Source organism: Heterocephalus glaber, unplaced genomic scaffold, assembly GCF_053883595.1.
Source record: "Heterocephalus glaber isolate CG9 unplaced genomic scaffold, H.glaber_assembly_v1.0 deba00001744, whole genome shotgun sequence".
NCBI classification, from domain to species: domain Eukaryota; kingdom Metazoa; phylum Chordata; class Mammalia; order Rodentia; family Bathyergidae; genus Heterocephalus; species Heterocephalus glaber.
In genome coordinates this window covers 2,792,896-2,819,852 of record NW_028258450.1, presented here as the reverse complement: position 1 = coordinate 2,819,852, position 26,957 = coordinate 2,792,896, and the positions used below count along the sequence as shown (strand labels likewise).

Below are 26,957 nucleotides of genomic sequence, written 5' to 3'. Positions count from 1 at the left end.
GTCTGGCATAGTGTTAGCACATAATAGTTATTCAACCCGTATTTATGCTGTTTCAGGAGTTTGAACAAGTACACAGATTCTTGCCCTCATGCAGCTTCTATCCTAACTGATGTGGACTAGCTCCTGGTGTCGTAATGTACAAGCTTTTCTCTCCCATGTTCTCATTTTCTCTTTGGTAAATGAGGTGGTAGTAGGTAAGGGAAAGTGTTTGGGAAAGTACAAAAGCACTGCTAATTATTGTGTTAATTAGCATAACTAAATCAATAAACTTTCTCTTCCTGTACTCTCCACCCTTCACCGATAATCCTTTGCAAGTCCCTCAAACCCCTTTCCAAGGGCCCCGAGCCAAAATGGGAGAAAGCTGGACTCCATTTCCCAGCGGGCCTCGCGGGGGAATTTCTTGCGCCTGCGCTGACGAGTACTCCCTTTACCTCCTGGGAGTTAGTCGTTTTTTCCCTTCAGCCCACCTACTGGCTTCCTACCCCACCTCCAATCTGCCGAGCTACCTTCCGGGAGATGTAGTCCTTACTCTCCTGGACTCCAATTCCCAGCGGGCTTTGGGGCTCGAACCCGGAAGGGGAGGATGTAGAAGAGCGAGTAAGGGCAACCCGCGTAGTCGAGGGAGCTGCGGCGCGCGGAGATGGTGAGAGCCCCAGACGGGGTCGGGGGCGCTGGAGAGTGTGGGCGGGAGTTTGAGACGCGGGGAGTTGGAGGAGGAACAAGCTGAAGCTAAAGAAAGGGCTAGGTGCTAGGAGATCGCTTGGGGGAGGGGATTGGGAGGAATGGGAGCTCGAGGGAGTAGAAGGGGGGGTCTGGGGAGGGGTCTTGGAGGTGGGGAGGGTGGGGATAGATTGTAAGGGGCCTCAGAGCTGGAGAGGAAGGTTCCAAGTCGGCGACGGGGTTGGGCGTCCAGGCAGAGACCCTGAAGGGAGCAGTTTTGAGGGGGACTGTCCTGGGGGGTGTGGAAAGGCTTGGTGGTCTGGGTTAGTTGTGTGAGAGAGTCTGAAGGGGAGAGGCCAAAACCATGGATTCTAGGGGTTGGATTCTCTGGAGTGGATTCTGGGCAGGATGATGATGGAGGTGGGCGTCAGAAATCAATGAGAGTGTAGGCTAGGCTCCAGGACAGAGGGTAGGGTAGGGAGCGTGAGATTAGGGACCTGGATATAAAGATGCTTCCCTAATCCAGCCAGAGACCCCCGATAAACTGGACAGTTACAGAACTCTTAAGATAACGTGACCAGAAAGGACTATAGAGGCCATCGTTGGCACTCTCACATTCTCTGGGATTTAGAAGAGTGTAGTGGTTTAGCTGTATGGACAGTTTAGATCCCTTATTCTGCTCCTCCTTTGTGACCTAGGCCAGTCTTTTCTCTGTAAGCTTCAGTGCCCTTATCTGCACTATGAGAACAAGGAGCAAGCCACTGACAGGACTAAAGGGAAGCTCCTTACTGTTGGTGGGAGACTAAGTCTTAAGTCTCAGTGCTGTTGGTGGGAAGCTCTCCATGCCAGGAGTGTGCCTGGGTTACAACTGCTAATGGATTCCCTCCTCTTCAGTGCAGCCCCAGAGGCATTTTCCCAAATCCTGGCACTGATGTGGGCACACCCTAGCTCAGAAGCAGGGGCTCTCCACAGTCTGATCCAGCTAACACTTAACTGTTTTACCAAATGCCTGGCTGTGTTGCTGTGTTTTTAGCTGTTTGTTCATGTCGATTCATTTGATTCTGACAGTACCTCTAAGATGTAAGTGCTTCATCTTATAGAAAGGAAGCAGGCACAGAGAAGTTAAGGAACTTTTGCAAAGTCAGCTACCATTACATGATAGACTCAGGATTCCAGTTGAGGCATCCTGGCTCCAGATCTGGGCTTTCACTACTGTGATCTGGTCCCCTCTCCTTATACTGCAATAAAGTGTGGTGAGTAGGGACAGAGATCAGAGCAGCCTTGGGTTAGGATTTTTAGTTCTGCCATCTATTTGCTGTGTGACCTTGGGCAAGTCTTTTGGCCCCTCCTCACCCTCTCCCCTTTTTTTTCTCCCCTGGGCTCTCTCTATGGAGCCCAGGCTGACCCCAAACTCGTGGCAATCCTGTTCCTGAGTGCTGGGATTACAGGTGTGTGCCACCATGCCTAGGTGAAGTTTATGGTTAAAGGCACTCGTATCAGATAGGCCCAGGTTTATATCCCTGCCTCTGTTGGTGTGTGTCCTTGGCCAAGCTGAATACCCATGTTGGGCCTCACTTTTCTCATATGTAAAATGAGACTGGATCCAACCGATGAGGTTAGGTCTCATAAGGAGATGATAAATGTTTTGTTTTGGTGTGGGTTTTTTTTTGTATCGGGGATCGAACTCAGGACCTTGCAGTTGCCAGGCAGGCACTGTGCCACTGAGCTACATCCCAGCAGGAGTTGATAAATACATATAAAATGCTTCCTGTGTGTTAAGATCTTACTAAGTATGAGGTCCTTCTGTGATGTTTATTCTTGCCCCCAAAAGTGTTTTTTTTTGGGTTTTTTTTTGGTACTGGGGATCGAACTCGGGTTCTTGCGCTTGCGAAGCAGGTGGCGAAACCACTGAGCTAAATCCCCGGCCCTTGGCTCCATCTTTTACTGACCATGTGACCTTAACTCTTTTGGACCTCAGTGTCCTCTTGTGGAATATGGGGATTCATTTGTTTATAGTGCACAAGTGTTACAGGAGCACCTACTGTATACTAGGGCCAGGACTGACTGTACATTGGACCTGGGCCTGGGGAGCTTGCTATTGTCATAACATCAGGGTAGTTTTGCAGCAGTGGTGGCCTTGTGGTCATTTTCAGGGTTTGGATTCTCTATTCCTGATTCATTTTCAGCACTTTTTGCCAGCTTTGCCTGCTTGTCATTGCTTTCTTAGATTTTACAAAGTTATTATTATGGGCTGGGGATTTAGCTCAGTGACACTGTCCCTGCCTTGTAAGCCCAAGGTCCTGAGTTCAATCCCCGATACCAAAAAAAAAAAAAGTTATTATTTTTTTCTTTTTTCTGGGGCTGAGTATCAGTCCCAGGGCTTTGTGCTCCTTAGGCAAATGCTCTACCAGTGAACTACATCCCCAGCCCCTACTTATTTCTTTATTGTGGTACTGGGTATTGAATCCAGGACCTTTACAATAAGCTACATCCCTACCCTTTTTTTTTGAGACGGGTCTTGCCAAGTTACTAAGTTGCCTAGGCTGAATGAACTTGCCATCCTCTTGTTTCAGCTTCCCAGAGTGCTGGGATTACAGGTGTGGGTCACCACAGTGGGTCTCATGGAGTTTTGTTTTTTTTTTTTTGGGTACTGGGGATCCAACTCGGGTCCTTGCACTTGCAAAGCAGGCGGTGAAACCACTGAGCTAAGTCCCCGGCCCTCATGGAGTTTTAATATTCTATCATCAGCCTTTATCGAACTACCTGAAAACCTGCTGGTTCAGGAGAAAGTTGCCTATCTCTCACTTGTCTGTGTTCCTCAGTGTCACATGTGGGTGAGCTGACACTTTTTAAAAAACTTTTGCCTTTATTTGTCTTAGAAAATGTGTCTGCTTTCCAAGTTATTTTGCCTTTTCTTAAAATCTTAAATGTTTGGGGCCAGGGATTTAGCTCAGTGGATTCGCCACCTGCTGCACAAGCGCAAAGGCCTGAGTTCGATCCCTGGTACCAAAAAAAAAAAAAAAAATCTTAAATGTTTTCTCAACCTGTTCTTGTCTGAAGCTTACTCATATAAAACAGTCTTTTTACTTTTTTTGAGACAGGGTCTCACAGTGTAGGTCAGGCTGGCTTTGAACTCACTATGTAGCCCAGGCTGGCCCCGAACTTGTGGTGATTCTCCTGCCTCAGCCTCCCAGAATGCTGGTATCACAGGTGTGCGCCACCACACCCGGCTTTTCTTTTTACCATTTTTAATGGTGTATTTCTAGCAAACCCAACAGTAAGAAAAGAATGGCCCTAAGCATGGTGTGGTGGCACATGCCTATGATACCAGCATTCTGGGAGGCTGAGGCAGGAGGATCATAAGTTATAGCCCAGGAGCCGGGAATTTAGCTCAGTGGTTCTGCTGCCTGGCCTGCCTCGCAAGCACAAGGTCCTGGGTTCAATCCCCAGTACCAAAAACAAAACAAAACAAAAACCTCTTTGGGATCGATTTCATTTCAGGATATTAAATAAAGAAGGATGTTTTTGGCCATGTGAGTGATTTTTCAAATCCTTTCATAGCCTTGCTTTTTCTTCATTATCCCAGCATCTGATTTTTTTGTTTTTGTTTTTTTGAGAAAGGGTCTCACTATGTAGTTCAGGCTGGCTTTGAACTCTGTGTCTTCTAGGCTAGCTTCAAACTCATGACAATCCTCCTGCCTCAGCAGCCCGAGTACTGGGATCACAGGCATGTGCCACCATGCCCGGTCCAACATCTAAATATTAACCCCTCCTTGTAATCAGGTTGACACGACATATTCTACCAGGTTGATTTCAGTAAATTGTCAGCCAGTCCATGGGTGGGTGCAGTCATTATCACCATTTTATTTGTGGTGCTGGGGATGGAACCCAGCACCTTCCACGTGCTAGGCAAGTGTTCTACCATTGAGCTACACCTCTGTCCTCATCTCCATTTTACAATGCAGGAAACTGAGGCATGTGGTCACATCCCCTGAAGCAGGAAAGCTGAGATTCAGCTGGCCTTGTCTACTTCTAGAATCTCCAGATCCTGAGGGCTTGGGTGGTTCTCATCCTCAGGGAGCTATTAGTCAAAGAAGTAGAGGGAGAGAAGCCAGCAGACCCTGCCGATGGAACGCTGGGCGGAGAGGTATGGAAGGGCCTGGACCTTGGACAAAAGGGCGGTGGGGCTGGGGGATAAAATGAACAGGAATAGCCAGGCTTGATGGCACAAACCTGTAATCCCAGCACTCAGGAGGCTGAGGCAAGAGGATCCTCAAGAGTTCGAAGCCAGCCTGGGCTGCATAGTGAGTTAAGGACAGCCTGAATTACATAGTGATACCCTATCTCAAAAACCAAAAAAAAAAAGGACAAATGAACGAACAGGACCTGGAAGTAACACAGCACTGGTATCCTGTCACCAATTCTTTTTTTCTGTTGTTCCTGCCACCAATTCTGGTGTGATTAGGCAAGTGCATTCCCTGAGCACCTGCTCTCTGCCCTCCCCTGTGCTCTGTGTCCTGTGTTTTGTCTCTCCACCCACCACTGGACTTCTTAGGCTCATGCTTAGCTTCTGGTTGTTTTTGTTTTTGTTTTGAGACAGGATCTCACTATGTAGTTCAGGTTGGCCTTGAACTCACTGTGTAGCCCAGGCTAGCCTTAAATTTGAGGTGATCTTCCTGCCTCAGCCTTCCAAGTGCTGGGATTATAGGCAGGCACCACCATGCCCAGCTATTTCTTCATTGTGGTGAAGCAATTGCTCCAGTTACTTCCTAAGAAAGGGTTCATGAGACATACATTGTTTTGAGTACTTGGAAAGATCCCTCAGGCTACCATGGAAAGGATGGAGCCCAAGAGCTAAACCGGCCCGGAAGCCAGGGACGGAGATTGGAACAGCTCTGCCTATGAGGAGAGGTCTCAGCTTCCTGAAGCCGACAGGCTGGTTAAGAGAGAGACCTCACCCACTCAGCTCGCTGCCACTTAGCAGGTGTTATAAGAGGAAGCCTCAGGAGAATGAGAGCACCTGTAGCTTGGGAAGGTACTAGGACAGCTTCCTGGAGGCAGTGGCATCCTTCTCTCCTGGTGCAGAATTTCCACTGAAGGTGCTGGCTGGAGCAGAAGCTGGGTGGCAAGGCCGGTAGGAGTTCCTTCCTTCATTCAGACAAATGTGTTTTGCATACCCACTGTGTGCTGGGGCATTGCTTATCCACGAGTGCCCTGGAGAGCTTGTTCAAGTGCACTTTCCTATTCAGCAGCCCTGGGTAGGGACCAAGAGTCTGCGCTTCCAACAAACTCCCAGGGTATGCCATGTGGCCACTGCCCCGGAAGCTGCAGAAGTAACGGTGGAAATACTGAGGGGGAGGTAATTTGACCTCTAAACAGTTTTTAGTATATTTGATAGTTATGTGTGCTAAGGAGAAAACTGAATCAGGGAAGAAGAATGAGCATGTGTGTCTTTTGGGAGGACGGATGGTGGTTTTAAATCAAAAAGGACTCAAAGGGCTTGATAAGCTGAGGAAGAGCATTTTAGGCAGAGGTAAAAGCTTCAAATGAGGGCTATTTCTCACTTTTTTTTCTCCTCAGTACTGTGGATCGAACTCAGGACCTTGTGCTTGCCAGGCAGGTGCTGGCACCACTGAGCTAAATCCCCAGCCTGAATGCAGGCTATTTCTTAGGTGTTCTGTGCCTCAGTTTCCTGTCTTTGCCATAGTTACTTTTTCATCACTGAGACGCAATACCCAATGCCCACAGTTTAGAGGAGGAAAGGGTTATTTTGGTCACAGTTGCAGAGATTTCAGTCCATAGTTGGCTGGCTCCAAGGCTGGGCCGTGTGGTGGAGGAGAATTGCTTGACCGCTTGGCAGGCAGGAAGCACAGAGTGATCAAGGGTGTAGGGAGGGAGCTAGGCCCTTCCAGGCCACGCCCCTAGTGACCCCCTCCTCAGACCCGGCTTTACCTCCCATATCATGCTTAGCTATAAGCTCATCAGTGGAGTATCATGTGCCCATGATCCAGTCAGCTCCCAAACACCCCACCTGTGTGCACATGAGGCTTTGGGGAGACATCGAGTTATAAACCATAACAAGATGACATTATAAATGGTGAGAAGATGTGAGCACTAAATAGGTTAATCCTTGTAAAGTGCTCAGGGCCTGGCACACAGTGAGTGCTCTGGTATTAAGTGCTGTTGTAATTAATATATCCTTGTTGGTTATGATCGTTTATTTGGATGTGTTCCCCCTTTCTCATGAGCTCTTTCTGGTGAGCTCAATGTCACCTATGCATTCCAAGCCAGGGGCAGGACACAGGAAGACCTCTGAATGTTTGAGACAAGTTTTTGCAAATGTTCTGTGTAAACTGAGGATGTGAACATGTGGATTCTGTAATTGTTGGGGGCATTCCGTCAGGGCGTAGCTTGTGTGGCTTGGGTCCTTACTAATTTTATTTTCTCATAAAATCTATTCTGAGAGATGTTACAGTTACATTAAAATTCTCTTTTGTCATTGTGTAGGCTTAAGGCTGTCATGTGCAATGATGATTGTTTTCTGATTTATGTTTTGAGACTATCGTATTAGGATCCTGCATGCTGGGAATTTTTGTATATAATGGGTCAGTTTATTTTGTCACCACCTTTGCCAGTTTGTTTGTTTAGTTTTTCTATTTATTTATTTAGGTGTTTTGTTTTTTGGTACCGGGGATCGAACTCTGGTCCTTGCACTTGTGAATCAGGCAGCGGAACCACTGAGCTAAATCCCCAGCCTTATTTAGGTTTTTAGAGACAGAGTCTTACTATGTAGTTCAGGCTGGCCTTGAACTTGCAGCGATCCTCCTGCCTCAGGCTCTGGAGCACTGAGGTTACAGGTGTGTACCACCACATTCAGCTTTATTATTATTATTTTATTATTATTATTATTATTATTATTATTATTATTTTGGTACCAGGGATCGATCTCGGGTCCTTGCGCTTGTGCAGCAGGTGGTGAAACCACTGAGCTAAATCCCTGGCCCTATTATTATTATTTTAAATAAATTTTATTTTATCCCATTCCCCCCAAGCCCCCTCCTCTCCCTATGTCCAAAAGCGTTTCCATTTTTTCCTTCTATTTTCACTTTTTTTTCTTGTCCCTTCCTCTCTCTCTCCTTCCTCCCTTGTTCCCCTTCTCATTTGAACACTTTTTTCCACTTCCAAACATTCATTATACATCTCAGACCTTATTTCCATATTCAGTTTCTCACACCAGAGGAACAATGTGGTATTTAAACATGTTTGTCCGATTTATGTCACTTAAGAGTATGGTCTCAAGGTCCATTTAGCTATAATTGCCTGAAGCCCATCTTTCTTTATGGCAGAGTAGTATTCCATTGTATAAAAAAAATCTTCTTTATCTACTTGTCAATTGATGGGCATTTGGGCTGTTTCCAAGATATACTATTATTATTTTTAACGGTACTATCACTGCTCTACTTGTCCCTTGGTTCCTATTTGCTTGGTCAGTCTTTTTCCATCATTTTGTCTTTCATCTTTTGGGTGGTGATATTTTAGAATTGAAGGGTCTTAGATCCTGCCTTCCCCTCTGCACAATCCAGACGCAGATTTATCTGCGAATACCCGGAGCTGCATGGCTGGGATGAGGGAACAGGGAGGTCATTCCTCTGCATGGGCAGGTAGTTTCCAGAAGGGAATTCAGGGAAGGGCTTCTTATATAAAATTACATTTGAGCAAACACCTGAGTTAAGTAAGGAACTGAGCCAGGTGGAGATCTAGGGGTATGCTTTGCAGTTTACAGGAACAGCAAATGCAGACCAGGGAAGGGAGGAATTCGGTGACTTTGAGAAATAGATAGCAAAGAGCCCAGAGAGGAGCCTGCCCCAGCCTGAGGGGTGAGCTTCCTGGAGGAGGGGAGCCTGAACTGCAACCCCAGGGAACTTATAGGGAAGCAGTACAAGCAGTGACCCGAACAGATTCCCTGGCTTCATACCCCTGCTCCAACTTGCCCCGGTTCTTCATGACCTTGGGCTTGTTTCAGTTTCTTCATCCATGCAATAGAGATGATACTGAGGATTAGACAAGGCCTGTGTATTGTCTGTCACTACTCCCTTCACCAGGTCAGGTGCCCACCAAGCTCCACTGGGGGTGTTGAGTGTGGGGGTGAAGGAGTGGGTACAGATAAGGCCCGACAGGTAGGTACCTGGGCTTCTTCCAGAAGGCACTGGGAAGCTGTGGAAGGTTCCAGGCAAGGACAGGGGAATGTTTATAGATTTGTCCTTTTACGAGACCCTGGCTGGCCTTGAGGCTGTCATGTGGGAGGATAGCTGGAAGCAGGCAAGGCTGGGCGGGTAGTGGAAGACAGGAGACACCTGGATAGAGGCCTGCATTGAATCTCACCTGGAATAGAAAGGATCTACACCAGAAATAATGCATTCCGTATGAATTTAAAACAGGTAATTAGTACTTAAAAGTCATTATGGAGTTATTTCCTGTTGTTTTTCTGTACTGAGTCGGGGTTGGCCTATGTGGCCGGAAAGGTGGAATGGACAGGTCCCATGAAGCACGTGGCTTCAGCCTTGAATGCCAGGCTCAGAGGCTTAAACTCAGTGCCACGGAGACCCGCGCAGGGCTGTGGCCATTTGTTTGTAAAGGTGAGGTGATTCTGGTGCCAAGTTTAGCTCTGATTCTGTTCTTCCACGGTTCTCAACCAAAGCTAGGCACTGTCGGACCTCTCGAGGTACTGCTTTCCGACTTGGAGTTCTCAATTCCGGGACCCTCTGGCCCTTTAAATCTCGTCTGTCAATCAGGGCTCCACTTTGGAGGGACCGTGGAGTAATAAGTCTTCCTTTGGGTGCAGTGGCCTCTGTCCGGACCTAACTTCCGTTTAGCAGGACGTTGGGAATTGTTCCCTGCTCCCTTACATCTGGCTGTTTCCATTCCACCACCCCCTCCTGTCACCTCTGGCCTACTCCTCCCCATTTCGAAGTTGGGCCCCTTCGCCAAGGCCTTCCTTATATGGGCACGGCCCCAATCGGAGGTCGCTCATTGGCTGAGGGTGTCACGCGCGCGTCTGTCAACAAAGGGGCGGGGCGGAGGAAAGGTAGTCCTCGCGCCCGCCCCGGCACAGCCCGAGCAAGAGGGGGCGGGCACTCGTTTTGCCTTCTCGCGCATGCGTGTCCACGACTGCCTGGGGGAGGTGCTGCGGGTGAGGGTGCTTTGGGGGCGTGTCTAGATTTCCTGGGTCACCTGAGGGGTTTGGGAGATCCCTTTGAGGGAGCGGCTATGAAATTGGGGTGTTTTTGCATTCAAGTGATATTTTGGGTTGTGGGAACGTTGAGGTTCCCTTGAGCTTAAAGGGCGCCTTGGGGTTTGGCTGTGTCTTGGGAGTCTCCTTTGTGGTTTCCGGGTTTGGTAGGTATAGGATTTGGGAAGTTCCTGGGCAGACTTTGAAGCAAGGAGCTGAGTGGTGACGCAGGCGTGTAATCCCAGCACTCTGGGAGGCTGAGGCAGGAGGGTGGAAAGTTCGAGCTCACGCTGGGCAGCCTGGTGATTTAGGGTGGTCCTGTCTCAACAACAGTAAATTTAAGTTTTAAAAAGGACTGGGGAAGTAGCTCAGAGCGAAGGCCCCCAGTTGTGGGGGGCTGCAGGCCTCCAGGGAACATAAGAGTACCAGTTCTGGAGCCAGAATGTGCGCATCTGACTTGACTTTCCTACGTGTCTGACCCTGGGAGAGATTTACCTTTCGGTGCCTCATCTGGAAGCAGAAACTTCTTTAACGCTCCCTGCTTCCTAGGGAGAGCAGTTGTTCGGAGAGCCCAGAACACTCGTGCAATAAGCACGTGTTTGCTGTTGTAACATTTGTGAGGTTTCTTTGGGGTCTCTTTTGGCTTTGAGAAGTATTTCTTTGGTTTTGGAATTCACTTTAAATGTTAGGGAGCTTTTGTGTATTATTTTGGGGTTGGGAGGCTTTCTGTGGCAATAAGGGCTCTGTAGGGATGTTGGGATGAGTGCAAGAGTTAGGAGACTAATGTTTGTGAGCTTGGGAGATTGCTGTGTGGGCATCTGTGAGAGGCTCTCTGAAATTGGGTCCTTTCATGCCGGGGGTATTTTTAGTTTTGGGTGTTTAAAGGAGGATTTGAAATGATCTCGATGTTAGGGGAGAGCTTAAGATTCTGGAGATGGAGCATTTTGGGGGAGGAAAGGAGTCAGGATTGGGGCTCTCTTTAAAGATACTGATGTCTGTATTTAGAGGCTGTGTCAACTGTGAATGGTGTCAGATTATCTAGAACTGCTCACATTTTTTTTTGGTACTGGGGATCGAACGTGGGTCCTTGCTCTTGAGAGGCAGGCGGCGGAACCACTGAGCTAAATCCCCGGCCCAAGAACTGCCCACATTTAGAGGACAGACAGTCTATATATACTGCAAGAGTTGGCAAACTTTTTCCATAAAGGGCCAGATAATGACTATTTCAGGCTTTTCAGGCCATGTACAGTCTGGTACAGCTCTGCTGTCTTAGCATGAAAGCAGCCATAAACATGTGTTTCATAAAACTTTCATGTGGCCAGTGAGTTGGGTTTGGCCCTTGATCCATTGTTTGCTGACTGGTCTAGTCTATAGGCTTGTGGAAGGCTTGGGGTTTGCAAGGTTTCCTTTTTGAGCTCTGGAAGGAGATGGCTGAGGGAAAGATTGAGACTGAGGCCTCTGGTACTTACCGGTAAGTGGAAAGTAGCTAAATCAGATACATTACCAAAATTCCCACCAGATTAAGTCCCTCGCATAAAAAATAAAGTAGCCACTTTCAAGATAGCCCTGAACTAAAGAGTCCAGAAACCAAGTTTGAGAAGCTGGCTTTCTTCCAGATCCACTGTGCCGCTAGCTGTGTGACCCTTCCCCATTCTGAGCCTCAGTTTACTGCAGTTTGAGGAGGGAGCTAGACTGGCACAGGCCTTCTTATCCCAGGGTTCTGAGGCTGTGCTTCAGTGAAATACCAGAGAGCCTTTGCAAGAATGTGGTTTTTCGAGGTGAGAATGCACAGCTGTAAGAGATTCTTGAAGAGTCTCAAGACCTCTCAACCCCCAAAAAAGCCTCTCTGACTCTGACTTCAGATATTCTTTTCCTGCCCAGCCTACCTTGTTCCTCCCTCTGTGGGCTCAAGCAGCCATAGCTGTAGGCAGAGCTGGGAATTCCTGTTTTTTTTTCTGGAACTGGCTCCGGGTGAGCAAAGAGAAGAGAGAGGAGCCTGTGTGTTGTGTGCCAATGGGTACTTTCACTTAAGTTTAAAGGTCAGGCAGCAGGAGGTCTCTGAACTGTGAGCTAAGGCAGTGGGCAGTGGCGTGAGGGCTTTGGGATCAGAGCAGACAGCCAGTTAGGGTTACAGTCCATTCAGAGATCCCATCTGCATCCCTGTCTGCGCACCTGAGCAGGGAGAAGGAATAGTTTGGTTTTATTTTTGTTTCCTTCTTTCTTTCTTTTTTTTTTTTGGTACTGGAGATCGAACTCGGGTCCTTGTGCTTGCGCAGCAGGCAGCGAAACCACTGAGCTAAATCCCTGACCCTCATTTTTGTTTCTTTTTGTGGTGCTGGATGGAAGCCAGGGCTCTTCTCAGGCCAGGCAGGTGCTTTACCACTGAGCTACACACGCCCCCGCCCAGCCCAGGGTGGCTAGTGACCATCTAATTTGGTTTGCCCCCTCTGGATAGGTTGAGGTGGCAGAGGTATCCCGGGAGGAGAACCTGTTTCTCCAGCTCCCAACCTTCTTTTCTGTCTCCAGGTGACATGCGGAGCCCCCCCCCATCCTGGTCCTGAGATCCGGTGACTCCTTGCCTGTTTGCCATCACACCCAGAATGGACCGTGGCAGTCTCTTGCCCTTTCAGCTTTGGTGCCCCCGGCCCTTCGGCACCTACTCCCAGAACCAGACGCGCCCGCCTTCCGCTGTGCTCAAGCCGTCGGCCTGCCCTGAGCCTGGCAGCGGGGCGGAGCCAGACCATGGGCCCTCCCACTCGGAGAACACCCCACCCGCCGCCGATGCCCCCAGCTCCCAGCCCGCTCCGCTCCTCTCGGCCTCTGCTGCGGGTGACGAGGGCCGAGTCCTGCTAGACACCTGGTATGTTATCAAGCCAGGGAATACAAAGGAGAAGGTGGCCTTTTTCGTGGCGCACCAGTGCAGCGGAGGTAGCCGGGCCAGCTCCATGAAGGTCAAGGGTCACTGGGGCAGTGACAGCTCCAAGGCTAAGCGGAGGAGGCGCTGTCTTGAGCCCAGCCGGGCTCCTCCAGACCCGGGGGGCCGGGAGGGTCCCCCTGCTGCTGAGGGGGCCCCTGCCTCAGCCGGGGAGGACGTAGACCTCCTCTCTGTGGCCGAGATGGTGGCCCTGGTGGAGCAGAGGGCCGCCCTGGCCCTGCAGAGCTATCCACGCCCCACCACCCCGGCACCTGTGGTCTTTGTGTCAGCTGAGCAGGGTGGACCTGCCAAGGGGCTGGGGTCTGAGCGGCGTTCCGGTGGTGGTGGTGGTGGTGGTGGTGGTGGTGGTGGTGGTGGTGACTGCAGCCGTGTGGCCGAGGCCGTGGCCCACTTCGAGGCCCAGCGGGACAACCCTCCAACCAAGGGCCTTCGCAAGGAGGAGCGGCCTGGGCCAGGCCCTGGGGAGGTGCGCATTGCCTTCCGCATCTCCAATGGCCGGGAGCCCCGGGCACCAGATGGCAGCTTACCCAACGGGAACGGGGGCCGGCCCGGCTGTGCCTACCCTGGCAGTCCAGGGCCCAGCGCCCGAGCCAAGGACAAGATCACCTGTGACCTGTACCAGCTTATCAGCCCCTCCCGGGATGCCCTTCCCAGCAACGTAGAGTTCCTGCTGGCCAGGGCAGATGAAGCCAGCGAGGGTGAGAGCCCCGCCCCTGCCAGGCCTGAGGACACTCCCCCGGCTCCCCCTCCCCCTCCCGCCCGGGACTGCGGAGCCTCAGGCTTCCATGTGGATGTGGTGGTGACTGGCGTGGTGGATGAGTGCGTCTTTTTTGGCAAGGACGGCACCAAGAATGTGAAGGAGGAGACAGTGTGTCTGACAGTCAGCCCCGAGGAGCCACCTCCACCCGGCCAGCTCTTCTTCCTCCAGTCCCGGGGGCCAGATGGGCCCCCTGAGCCTCCCCCAGCTGATGCACCCACTGTGGTGCCAGGCCCGGACGATGCTGAGGGGACAGCGGACACCTCCCTGTGCCGCCTCTACCGGCATGTGTCGCACGACTTCTTGGAAATCCGCTTCAAGATCCAGCGGCTGCTGGAGCCACGACAGTATATGCTGCTGCTGCCCGAGCATGTGCTGGTCAAGATCTTCAGCTTTCTGCCCACGAGGGCCCTGGCCGCCCTCAAGTGCACCTGCCACCACTTCAAGGGCATCATCGAGGCATTCGGGGTGCGTGCCACAGACTCGCGCTGGAGCCGAGACCCGCTCTACCGTGATGACCCTTGCAAGCAGTGCCGAAAGAGATACGAGAAGGGTGACGTGTCCCTGTGCCGCTGGCACCCCAAGCCCTACCACCATGACCTGCCTTACGGACGTTCCTACTGGATGTGCTGCCGCCGAGCCGATCGGGAGACGCCAGGCTGCCGCCTGGGCCTGCACGATAACAACTGGGTGCTGCCCTGCAATGGGCTGGGTGGGGGCAGAGCGGGCCGGGAGGAGGGGAGGTGAAGCCGGGGAGGGGAGGGGAGGGGAAGCCCACTGTGCCCGCCCCTCCCCCTCCCTGGGAGCCAGGGTTGGGACTGGGCCACTGGCCCCCAGCCCCCAGTCCAGGCAGTGCTGATCCCCCACCAGAACTGAGACCAGCTTCCGGGGGGACCCAAGAGGACACTCTGGTTGACCCCTGTTGGTTTTCTACTTTTTAGACCCAGGGCCAGGGACCCTCAAGTAGGGTGTTTTTTTATCAGCATCTCAATTTCTTCTCCATTCAGCCCCAGGACCCTCCCTGCCACTCTGTACACCCCAGGGACCCACCAGCAGGGAGCAGACGGCAGCTAATTTTGGTACCACCTAATGCTTCCCCCATGCTGGCTCCTGTTCTTTGCCCCCTCCAGCCCTCCGCCTCTGGAGCCCATTTCTCTGGAGAGGCTGCAGCACCCCATGTTGGTACCTCCAAACCTCCTGCCCCAAGGCTCACCTCTTTTGGAATTAGGGACCGTCAGATCGCAGATCCAGTTTGGCACTTTCTCCCGGCAGCCTACCATTTTTAGATGTTTTCCCCATTAGAGAAATAAAAGTTACTGTTTTCTCTTAGCCACAAGCTACCAGTCTCTCCCCTTCCTCTACAAGGAAGAAAAAAAAACCCCTGGAGTACAGGACACCCCCACCCCGTTATTTAAGCTTTGCCAATGCTCCTCCCCCAGTAAAGCTGTGAAGCCCTTTGCCTTGCTCTTGACAGCGTGGAGGGCAGGGACTGTGGGTTTGAAATTCTAAGTGGTTTTTTCTTCCATTCTGGGTACTTGTTGAGGCGTTGGGGTCTCTTCACCCCAAACCACAGATGTCTTTAGAACCTTTTGGTCAATTGGGACTTGATTTTCAGGCAATGTGGTCTGGGGTATTTTTGTTTGTTCTGTTTGGGGCATTTGTTTTTGTTTTTCCGTCATTGTGGTTCTGGAAGATTCTAGCATGTGGCGTCTGGCCAATTTTTGAATTGGTCCTTTCTATAAAATCAATATTTATAAGGTTGGGCCCAGACTGGTCTGTGTGTTGTTAAGGGAGGGAGGTTGGGGTGAAGAGAGAACTATGGGCCTGTGCACGGTAGGATGGAAAAAGTAGAGAAGGGATCTGTAGCCAAATCCCTCAGCCTGAGATTATTTTTGATTCTTCTCATCTGTGCTGGCTTTGATTTGACAATCTCAAAATAGTAGTAGCCTGAATAAGATCATTTTTATTTCTTTAGAAATCCAGTGTTAAGCAAGTATGGTGGGCCTCCACCCATGCCCCTCTAAATTCACAGTTCTGTCATTCTTTGGCTGTTTCCTTCGTTCTTGTGGTCTGAGATGGCTGTGAGAACTACCACCTCCTTTCTGCAGGCAGGGAAGCCCCCTTCCTCCCTCAAGTACCACACTGTATGTACTTTCATATGCATCTTACTGGTCAGTATGTAGCCATGCACAGGGCTACAAGGGAGGCTGGGAAATGCAGTCTTTTAGCTGAGTGCAATGTGCCTGACCTGTTACTATAGATCCCTGTAATTAAAATTTTAAAATAGTTTCTTAGTTGTTTTACTAAATTAAAAAAGGGGGGACTTAAGACATCTTTTAAGTATAAAAGAAAGAAGAGTGGCTATTGAGAAGGTCCTAACAATCTCTGATGTTCTTATTAGGGAATCATTTTCCAGAGAGAGTAGGATGTCAGAGTAGTTATTAAGATTTTGGGATCAAAGACCTGGATGAATCTTGGCTTGATTTTGTGGGACTTTAGTTTCTCGTAAAGGGTTCTGCCGCCTGCTTCAAAAGTGCAAGGACCTGAGTTCGATCCCTGGTACCAAAAAAAAAAAAGAAATTTCCTTAAAAGCAGAAGATAGCTCCTAAAATATGTTAAGGACCCGCCAGGCCAAAATTTTAAGGGCCCTGAAGCCACTTTTGGTCCGAGGGCATCTGCTGATGTGGACAAACTTGAATCTCCTACTTGGCTGATGGGGAGAAATAGGTAGAAGTCAGAGCCACAGCCCAGCCAATGTGGGAAACCTCGTAGGAGGTAAGAGGTATGGGGATCCCAGGAAACTGTGAACTCCTGTGAAGATGATGGCTGCAGAGGCGGGTACGAGGCCAAAGGAAAAATCAACCCTGAGAATTAGTCTGTAGCCAGGGTCACAACCCCTGTGTGATCCAGGGAACTATTTGCTGAGAGGTCTGGCAGAAGCAGCAGTAGGAACCGCCACCTAGAATCTCACAAGTAAGCCGGGCATGGTGGCACGGGCCTGTAATCCTTGCGCTGGGAGGCTGAGGCAGGAGGATCACTGTGAGTCCAAGGCCAGCTTGGGCTACATAGTGAGCTCAAGGCCAGCCTGAACTGCATAGTGAGATCCTATCTCAGAACAAAACAAAAAATAGAATCCCACGTTTTCATTGTTTTTCAGACAATGAGTAGCAAATAGACATGCATGAAAGCAAAGCCATATGAGCAAGAGCCAGTGGGAATACTCCCCAAGATGGAACCACAAGGCCTCAGATGGTGGGACTCAGTCACAGATTATAACACATAACATTATCTTAAACTGTTCCATTTTGCAGTAGCAAGGACTGAACCCAGTGCTTTGCACAGAGCTGCATCCCTAGCCCCTCTTTTATTTTGAGACAAGGTTTCACAAAATTGCCCAAGCTTGCTCAAACTTGAAGCCTCCTGCGTAAGCCTCCCAGAGCACGGGGATCACAGGTGTGCGCCAACACACCCAACTAAAACTTTAAATTTTTAAGAAGCTGGGCGTGGTGGTGCACTGCTGTAATCCCAGCACTCTGAAGGCTAAGACAGGATCATAAGTTTGAAGCCAGCCTGGCCACATAGAAAATTCAGGGCCTTCCTATACTATATAGCAAGATCCTTCTAAAAAATAAAAATAAAAAGTTTTTTTTTAAAACAGGGTCTTGCTTTGTAGTGCAGGCTGGCCTTGAACTCACTATGTAGTCCAGGGTGGCCTCAAACTTGCTGGTATCCTCCTAGCTCCACCTCCCAACTGCTGGGATTACAGCTGTGTACCACCACACCCAGCTATAAAAATATAAAATTTAAGAGAAGCTCGGAGATAATCACCAGAGAACTCCACACTATGAAAACTTGCCTAGCAGATTGGAAAGGAAAAAGCCCAAATGTCATACTTTCAGAAATAACAAATACAGTGACCAAAATTCAAAAACTCAGTAATTGGGTTAAAGGGCAAATTAGACACAACTGAAGAAAGGCTTACTGAAATAAAGCTGGTTGGTTATAGGAAGCACAGAAACACTTGAAGGTTATGAAGCATAGAGCAAAAGCTACCATACATTGCAGAACCAGGAGACAGAATGGTGTGAAGACTAAACGATAAAAAATGTACACCCAGACACATGGCAGCAGAGGTACCCAGCTCTGTGATCTTGGGCGGTTGGTTCCTCTGAAGCTCACTTTCTTTTTCCTATTCTTTTCTCTTTTTCACTTTTCCTCCTTTCTTCCCCCCTCCCCTCTTTTTGAGGCAGGGTTTTACTATATACATAGTAGGCTGGCCTGAACTAGAGATCCTCCTGCCTCTGCCTCTTGAGTACTGGGATTGCAAGCATGTGCCAGCATGCCCAGCAGAAACTGTTTCTTAATCTGAAAAATAAGAATACAGATTGAGTAGCCTTCATCTGAAATGCTTAAGAGCAGAAGTGTTTCAGATTTAGGATTTTTTTCCAATTTTATTTTTGTGTACACATGAAGATGATATCTTGGAAATGGGATCTAAGTTAAAACTACAAAATTTATTTACATTTCATATTCACCTTCTACACAAAGCCTGAAGGTAATTTTCTACAGTATTTTTAGTGCACCTGCTTTTTGTTTTTTGCTTTCAAGGCAGGGTCTTGGTATGTGGTTCAGGCTGGTCTTGAACTCAGAGCAGCTGCCCCATCTCAGCCCCATGGTCATCAGGTATGGAATTTTCCACTGCTCAAAAAGGTTTGAGATTTGGCGCCCTTGAGATTTTTGGGTTAAGGTAGACTGATGTGTGAAGCATTCACCTAGACTGCTCAGCAGCTGTGCTAACAAATACACCTGTGGGAGCCCATATGTCAAGTATGAAGGGTAGCTGCAAACATCACCTTGGCAGACATCAGCAGCCTCATCTGTAATATGGATCTAATAAGCCTTACTTGAAATTCAAGCCAAATATGTGCAGAAAGCTATTTAAAAATCAGTTAATCCTAGCACTCTGGAAGTCTGAGGCAGGAAAATTACACATTCAAGTCTAGTCTCACCAACTTAGGGACATAACCTGTATCAAGGTTTTAAAAAGTAAGAAAGGCTTAGTTGGGAGGTAGGTCAGTGCAAAGGCCTTGGGTGCAATCCCAGTACTGGGAAAAAAATAAGTTAAAAGCCACATGCTATTTTTTGTTGACCAAGTCTTCATCCAGCACTGGTGATTTCCAGATGGGAGGGGCGACGTTGGGGCTGGGAGCGCAGCTGTGGGTGAGGCTCTGAGCTTTTCAGACAGCTGCTTCACAATCTGTTTCTGCCTCCTCACCTGCACAGCGAGAACCGAAACTGTACCGCTCAGTCAGGGTTTAGGGGGAAATGAAATGAATTTGCTCCAAGTGCTCTCGGTGCCCGACACATGAATGTCAGCCACTATGGAAACACTCGAACCGAGGACTCTGACTTTATCCTTTCTCATTTGATAACCTGGCTTTCAGCCCTCAGGTTTATTGTATCTTTTGGAGCCTTCAGTTGACTCAGGAGACCGATGGTCACCTTCACTTTATTTTTGGGTTTTTTTTTTTCTTTTTTGGTACCGGGGATTGAACTTGAGACCTTGAGCTTGTGAGGCAGGTGGCATATTTTTGGTTTTTCGTAGCTCAGGCTGGCCTTGAACTCATTATGTAGCCCAGGCTGGCCTCAAACTCCCATCCATCTCCCTAACTCAGTCTCCCGAGGGCAGGAGTTACAGGTGTGCGCCACCACACCCAGCTCACTTCCACTGGTTTTAACCCTCCATCTTAGCTGTGGGTAGAACCCAGGGCCTCACACAGGCTTGCTAGGGAAGCCTTCTACACAGCTGCACCGAACAGCTTCTCCCTCATTGAGGGTTTTATTTTCACTAGATTTGCTAAATAGCTGAGTATGCACCACACTATGTCCTTGAGGACAGCATGCCCCCGCATTTAGGAGGCCGAGGCAGGAAGATTGAGAGTTCAAAGCCATTCTGGGCTACACAGTGGGACCCTATATCCAAAAAAGTCAAAAGATGTCCTCAGGTATTTGTTACAGAACCCCAGCCCTCCCTGCAGTCCTGGTTCAGTAAGTCTGGGGTGGGACCTGCAAGTCTGCATTTCTGTTTTTTTGTTGTTTTTGTTGTTTGGTACCGGGCATCGAACTCGGGACCTTGCGCTTTCGAGGCAGGCGCCGGAACCACTGAGCTAAATCCCCAGCCCTAGTCTGCATTTCTTAATAAACTCCCCAGCTGAGCCAGAAGATGAGATTGGGTTGGCAGAAATTCCTCCCTGGCCTCAGGTACAACGCCATCTCATTGCTGTACCCACAGGAAAGGGTGGTTTAGGGTAACTGCTTTGCAGTCAATCTAGGTCTGACCCATTCCACCCGAAACCCTCTCAAACTTTCCAAATCCAGGGTTTCCCAAAGTGTCTTCTGAGGTACCATGGTGAAATACTTTGGGAAGCACTGTGTTCTGTCTTATGTGAAATTACCATTATGCAGTGAGAAGACTCACTGAATGATGTTTTTACCTTGGTACTTTGATCTCTAACCCCCTAAAAACACTGGTTTATTGCCCCTTGGCTCAGGTATAAATCAGGAGCACCAAAGCCTTGGCCTCCACCTCCTTGGTTCCCTTTCTGAATCCAGGGGAGCATGAACTGATGTGAACACTTCAGCCGAAGAGGATTCAGTTAGTTGAGTGGTGCTGGTCCAGACACTGTCCGAAGTTTGCTGATTGAAAGCACAGCATTTGGTCCCTGCTGGCCTTCAGACCAAGCGTTTACCTCAGGCAAGGGCCAAGCATACTCCTTTGGCTCTCACTGCCGAGTGGTCCTGTCCATGTCCCCGAAGGGTGGCAGCCTTAGTCAAAGGAAAGTGGGTCCTTTCTAGGAGCCTGGGGTGTGGAACAGGAGAAGCCAGCATTCCTGCAGTGGGCCCAGTCTTGCTCCGATGGCACCAGGCACCCTGGGCACGAACCCTCCAGGTGCTGCTCCCTCAGTAAGGTCCCTGGGGCTACAGCCCCAGGTATTCAGCGAGGAACACGGCCAGGATGCGGCTGAGGTTGTGCACAGTGGGCGGGTGGAGATTGGCCTCTGTGTCGCCAGGTGTGTGCCACACAGAGGGGAAGGGCGTGGCAATGAGGTGAAGCACCGGGACCCCTGCGGGTGAGAGGAGACCCTGTCAGGCCTGCACGCCCACCACACACCCTAGCCAGGCCCAGGCTGGTAACCTGACCTCCCCCAGCCACCCCAAAACACTCTGTTCCAGCACTTTCTGAGCTCTGAACATGATTTTTGTTCATGTGTGAGGGGTACATGTTGTTTTCATAACAAATTAGAGGAACTCAAAATTAATGGACTGTGAAGAGATCAGGAGGAAGATGTCCTTGATCCTCTGTGCCAGGCATACATCAGGCCTCTCTCTAACAGCGTTTATATTGTACTTGCTGTGTGCTAGGCGCTAGGCCACACGAACACACCATTTTATCCTTTCTGTGAACCCTTTAAGGTAGGTACTTTCTACCATTACCCTCATTTTACTTTTTTTTTTTTTTTGGTACCGGCGATCAAACTCGGGTCCTTGCGGTTTCGAGGCAGGCAGCGGAACCACTGACCTAAATCCTTGGCCCTCACTTTACTTTTTTTGAGATGGAGTCTCACTATGTTGCCCAAGCTGGCTCCAAATTCCTGGGGTCACATCTCCTGTCTCAGGCCCAAGTAGCTGGGACTACAAGGATGCGTCATCACACCCAGCATTTTCCCTCATGTTCCCTGAATGAATCAAAGGAGCCATTGTTGGGTCTTGGAGTGTAGCTCAGTGGTACTGCACCTGCCTAGCAGATACAAGGCCCTGCGTTCTGTCCCAAGCACTGAAAAAACCATAATAAATATGACATTCTAATGAAAGTAGTCCAGACTGGCTTTAAACTTGCTATGTAGCCCAAGCTGGCCTTGAATTCACGGCAATCCTCCTGCCTGGGCCTCCCAAATGCTGGGATTATAGGCATGCACCACCACACCCGCTAACGAAGGCGTTCTTGTTGGAAGACAGTTATAAATTTGTCAAAGCAGTTTTTAGCACCTGCTATACACCAAGGACTGTAAGCAGGCATTTTATAGACCTGACATCCTAATTCTCTCATTAATACACACGTGTATATTTTCATTTTCCTGAAAGAACAGGGGCTTACAGAGGCCAGTCTGCTTTAAGTCAACCAGTGGTAAGTGTAGATCCCAGAACTCAGACTGCCTCATTCTACAACCTACAGTGAGTGGTAGCTTAAGGCTAGAGCACTTACCTAGCATGCATGAGACCCTGCATTTTTTTTTTAGACAGGGTCTTGCTATGCAGTTCAGGCTGACCTTGAACTTGAGGTGATTCTTCTGCCTCAGCTTCCCAAGTGCTGGGATTACAAACCTTCGATACCACACCAGGCTTTTTTTTTTTTTTTTTTTTTTTTTTGACAAGGTCTCTGTAGTCAGGCTGGCCTCAAACTTTTGGCAATCATTCTAGCTTAGTCTCCTGAGTGTTAGGATTACAGGCATACACCACCATGCCCACCTAAAACCCACATTCTTAATTCCTATAATTGTGTGGGAACTTTGTAAAAATCATCCAGATACCCACGATTGTGGTCCGGTAGGCCTGAAATATGACTGGGCATTTTTTTAGGGGGGGTACTGGAGATCAAACTTGGGACCTTGCACTTGTGAGCCAGGTGGCAGAACCACTGAGCTAAATCCCCAGCCCTGACTGGGCATTTTTTGAAGTTCGTTTGGTGAATCTACAGAGCCACCAGGGCCTTGAAAGAAAATCAAGAATACATGCTGTGCTGGACATGATGGCACATTCCTATAATCCCAGGACTTGGGAGGCTGAGGCAGGAGGATCACCGCAAGTTTAAGGCCAGTCTGGGCTACATAGTGAGTTCAAGTCCAGCCTAAACTACCTGTCTCAAATACAAAACAAAACAAAGAATACATGTTGTCATCATTGTGGCATAAATCCTAATAGTTAACATTTCTTGAATGCCTGCTGTGTGCTGGACACTGGTCCAAACAAACTCTTTACACACATTAGTACACTTGGTACCTTCAATACTGTGTGATATCATTTTATAGATGGAGAAATGGAGATATGAAGAGGGGAACCACTTGCCACCAGTCCCCAGCACTAGGAAGGAGCCAGAGCCAACCCAAGTTGTGACTTCCTCGGACACTGCCCCCATTCCTCCCTGCACAGGGCAGTACCTCTGCGGAGGAAGGGGATATGGTCATCTTCCACAGAGCCCGGCGGCTCCCCGGGCTGGAAGTACATCACTTCCTGGGGGTGAGCCTGCAGCAGGTTCAAACGGTGCAGACGCTTCTCTGGAGGGGGTGGGGATTAGAGAGCAAGGCTTAGGTTGTGCTCAGCAGTCAAAGGTCCCCTGTCCATGGATCAGAGGGCAAAGGACCCGGAGATAAAGCACTGGTCATCCCAACATGAATGAATGTGTTTCTCCTTCCTGTGGTAGATTATCATTAGCACCCCGCCCATTTTACAGATAGGAAACTGAGGCCCAGACTGATGAAGCTTCTTAACCCAAGTTCCCATGGAGTAAGAGGCAGACCCAGGATTTGAAACCAGAGCTGTCTCACACCAGGGCGGCTCATTTATAATCACTACACTTGACCTTCCTGTGATGAGTGTATGCTTCTGCCCTGATTCCTTAGAGAGACCAGGGAGGTGGTGGGAATGTTAGAGGACATGTGACTGGGCCTCCCTCCCACAAGCCAGGCAGGTACCCGACTCTGCCCTCAGGCTTACCGATGCTCCGCAGCCGATGGAACCAGCGGTTCGTGTGGGGAAAGTGGCTGTAGAAGGTCGGACTGGGGGCTCCCAGGAGATCAAGCAGCACAAAGAGCTCCTAGGAAGAAGCCAGGACTGGAGTGGGCAGAGGAGGACCCTGCTAACCCCACTGCTCCCTCTCCCTCCCTCTCCAGAACCAGAGGGACCCTGGTCTTACAATGGCCTGAATCCTGGTGGGGCCAGGACTGTGGGGCATGGATGCCATGAGCTGGGCTAGGTGCCGGGAGCCATAAAGGGAATCCTTGGGTCCCCACTCCTTCAGCGCCTCTTCACCGTCCAAGAACAGCAGCTGCAGCGTCACTGGGGCTGCCTGTGGGTGCAGGTGGCCAGGGCCAGATCAGTGCCAGCCCTTGGCATCCACCCACCCATGTGCCCTGTTATAAAGAACTAAAGATGGGTTAGATCTGATAATTATTCCTCAAGCTCAATTTGGCAAAAAAAAAGACCCACAAATGAATGATACAAACAGTGAAATGCAGTTGGGACAAATGCTTCCAAGAACTAGAGGGCTCTGAAAGGAAGAGGCTTAGTGGGACCTGGTAGGAAGGGCACTGGGGTTGCACACTGGAGCAGAGAGAAGAGTACTCTCAACCACAGGAGCAACATGGATCAAGGCTGGGGCCAGGGAGCAGGTGGAGACGTTTCAGCGATCAGAGGGGTCAGCAAGGGCCAAGGGGTTTGGGCTTTGTTATAAGGACACTGGGGATCCATGGAAGGGATTAGAGAAGGGGAGAAGCATGATGTGATCTATACTTCCATTCATTCATTCATTCATTCATTCCATAAATTTTTATTGATACCCATTTTATGCCAGGCAATATTCTGACCAAGGGGATACAGCAAAAAACAAAAGAAACTTGAGTCCCTGCTTTCAAGCAACTTACTCTAGCTGAGGAGACAGGCAAACAAACCAACAGAAAACTATCAAGGATGAGATAGGGACCAAGGGACTTATTTTGGGGTAGCTGGGAAGGAGTCCTTGAAGAAACAACTTTGGAGTGGACACCTGAATAGTGAGAGCCAGTCAAGAAGGATGGAAAAAAAAAAGCAACTTTTTTTTTCTGTGAGACAGGGTCTCACTATGTGGTTCAGGCTGGCCTCAAACTCGCATTGATCATCCTGGCTCAGCCTCCCAAATGCTAGGATTACAAGCATCAAGTTGCCTTTTAAAAAATCCATTTTATGCAGAGCCAAGAGCAAGCGCAAATGCCCTGAGGTGGGCTTGAGAGATGGAGAGTGGGTGTGATTACAGAAAGTGAGTGAGGGGTGAAGGGCAAGAGGTGAAGCTAGAGGGTTAATAGGACACACCTCAGGGGACATTATAAGGACCCTGGCGTATGTGGAATGGGGTGGGGAGCCATGGGAAGGTCTGGGCAGAGGTAACAGGATCGGACATTCAGAAGACAAGGACTACAAAGGCAAGAGAGAGAAGGGTCATGGATGGGGTGGAGGTGACCCACCTCTCTCCCACTACTGTTCCTCACCTGCTGCTTGGCCCTGCTCAGCAGCAGATCAAGAGCCTGGGCCAGCTCCAGTAGCAGCGCACAGGGCACAGCTGAATCCGTGGCTCCCACAAACGGGGCTGAGCCCAGGGGGAAGAACTTCGAGTCATAATGGCAGGCAAGGGTAAGGTGATGGGCAGCCCCTGGATCCAGCGTAGCCACAATGTTCCCAAAGTCCAGTGGCCCCAGAGGAGTTGAGGCTGTGAAGGGATCCAGCTCCACATGCCAGCCAGCTGTCAGGGCCCGCAGTGTGGCTTCCAGGAACTAGTGGCAAGAGAGAGGTGGGAGGGTGGACAGGGACTGGGGAGGAGGTGGGGAGAAGGGCTGTGTGACCTGAACCACGCAGAGCAGTCAGGTTGACTCAAAAGTCCCCACTTAGGGCGTTATTTCATTGACTCATTTCTGCCCAGTACCTACTGAGTGCCAGATGTTGGGGTGAGCCACCTCCTATGCCAACACTAATCATGGCTTAATTAATCTTCAGTAGGTCTTGTTACCTGCCAAGCCCTGTTCTATCAGTCCTATGGAGTAAAGAATGCCAGTGCATGACCCCATTTTGCAGAGGAGGAAACTGGGTCCCAGAGAAGTTCAGAAACGGCCTGACATAATGTTGCACATCTGTAATCCTAGCACTTGGGAGGCTGAGGCAGGAGGATTGCAAGTTCAAGCCCAGTCCCAGCAATTGAGTCACTTAGAAAGACCGTCTGAAATTTTTAAAAAAGGAGTGGTGGTAGTGTTTTGGAAGGCAATATAGTGATGTGACACCACTTACTAGCTGTGGGACCTAGGCAAAATGTATAGCCTCTCTGAGCCTTGGTTTCACCATCTACGTGAAGATCATACTGGTTCTCACCGCGCAGTGCTGTCTGTTGCTTGTCCCTAGTGGATGTGCTTAGCTTTTGGTGGGGGAAATGCAGCCTGCTGGTTATGTGGGACTCTAAAGTCAAATTAACTCCCATCAGAGCCCCAGTTCTACCTTTTACCTGCTTTAGGATCTTGGACAGGATGTCTACTTCTTTTCTAGAGGCCTGGCAGAGGGAGGGGCGTTGGTCAGAACCTAGAGATACCATATGATGCCTTTACCTTTCTGACTTGGAGATTACCGGGGCTACCGGGGGTTCGAACAATCAACAGAGGACGCAAATAAGTATTCCAGAGCCGCTGAGGATCCAGTTGTCCCACCACTTTCCGCAGCTGGGCTTCAGGGAGGTTTCCAACTAGAGGAGCCTTGGAGGGAGGTTAAGATGGGGAAGAGAAGAATGAGAGCACCCCCCCCCCTTTCTGACCCTACCCCAGGCGCTGTTGCCGCCCTGAGCTCCGGATCCTCTTGGTAATGAGCAGCCTTGAGCATCTAGGATAAATCATAAACTCAGGAAAGGCCCCTCCAAGACCATCTGATCAAAACTACCGCAATCCTGACAGACAAATCGGATCCCGGTAGCTTACTAGAGCAGAGCAGACCCTTCTTCTTAAGGGGGAGCTAATATTACAGAAAGAGCGCGAAGCCTTCGTGGGTACGGGGCATGCGTTCAAATGACAGAGAAAGAAGGAAGCACCTGCGGTTAGGGCGATACGATACAGCCACGTCAACCTGAGACTCTGGAAAGGGGAGTGGGAAATGGAGGTCCCCAGGTGCCCTGAGCCCCGCCTGGCCTCACCCGCAACTCCCGGCCCCTTGACAGCTCCTCAATCCCGCGGTGCCAGCCGCTCCAGATGATGTAGAGCGCCAATCCCACGGCCACAGCCAGCAGCAGAGGAAACAGCTGCAGCCGCGCTAGCAGGCGGCGCTTGGGCAGTGAAGGTGGCTCTAGAAGGCCGCGTTCGCCGAGCCGCAGCCGGGGCCGCCCGCGGCCCCCGGAACGCATGGCAGCTGTGCCTGAAACCGGTCCCTGGCCACGGATGGAATTTAGGTCCGGCCAAGTTCCACCCACTGAATCACAAAACCAATGAGCAATGAGAGCGGTTGCACTTCCCACCCAACGAGTCGTGAAACCAATGGCATCCTGAGGACACGCCTCCCTCCCTCCCTCGGGTGTTGGCGTTGGTTCCACTTAAGGACTC

At 49.9% G+C, this 26,957-nt stretch overlaps 2 protein-coding genes across 6 annotated transcripts; one reads left to right on the top strand and one right to left on the bottom strand.

Annotated features, from left to right (window-relative positions):
* The first annotated feature begins 507 nt into the window (after window positions 1-507).
* Window positions 508-15,870, top strand: Fbxo46 (F-box protein 46). Of its 5 annotated transcripts, XM_021245759.2 has the most exons (3): window positions 508-643; window positions 4,626-4,807; window positions 12,416-15,870. In XM_021245759.2, exon 3 carries the CDS (start codon window positions 12,490-12,492, stop codon window positions 14,326-14,328), a length of 1,839 nt encoding a protein of 612 aa, XP_021101418.2. In that variant the 5' UTR covers window positions 508-643; window positions 4,626-4,807; window positions 12,416-12,489; the 3' UTR covers window positions 14,329-15,870. The 5 variants fall into 5 exon arrangements, with proteins under 5 accessions (XP_021101418.2, XP_004867195.2, XP_004867196.2 ...); XM_004867138.3 differs by lacking the exon at window positions 4,626-4,807 and having other exon boundaries at window positions 515-643; XM_004867139.3 differs by lacking the exons at window positions 508-643; window positions 4,626-4,807 and adding an exon at window positions 4,825-9,098.
* A 3,204-nt stretch (window positions 15,871-19,074) lies between these two features.
* Window positions 19,075-26,946, bottom strand: Qpctl (glutaminyl-peptide cyclotransferase like). Its single transcript, XM_004867141.3, has 7 exons — window positions 26,555-26,946; window positions 25,980-26,123; window positions 24,879-25,160; window positions 23,552-23,704; window positions 23,353-23,452; window positions 22,797-22,913; window positions 19,075-20,705 (listed from the first exon to the last, which is right to left on the bottom strand). The coding sequence occupies exons 1-7, from the start codon at window positions 26,759-26,761 to the stop codon at window positions 20,560-20,562; spliced, it is 1,149 nt and encodes a 382-aa protein (XP_004867198.1). The 5' UTR covers window positions 26,762-26,946; the 3' UTR covers window positions 19,075-20,559.
* Window positions 26,947-26,957: the final 11 nt, after the last annotated feature.

Coding starts and splice junctions, on each gene's coding strand:
- Fbxo46 (XM_021245759.2), top strand. CDS start 12,490: ATGGACCGTGGCAGTCTCTTGCCCTTTCAGCTTTGGTGCCCCCGGCCC.
- Qpctl (XM_004867141.3), bottom strand. CDS start 26,761: ATGCGTTCCGGGGGCCGCGGGCGGCCCCGGCTGCGGCTCGGCGAACGC. Junction 23,705..24,878: donor TGAGCAGGGCCAAGCAGCAG/GTGAGGAACAGT, acceptor CTGCACCCACAG/GCAGCCCCAGTGACGCTGCA. Junction 22,914..23,352: donor CCATCGGCTGCGGAGCATCG/GTAAGCCTGAGG, acceptor CACCCCCTCCAG/AGAAGCGTCTGCACCGTTTG.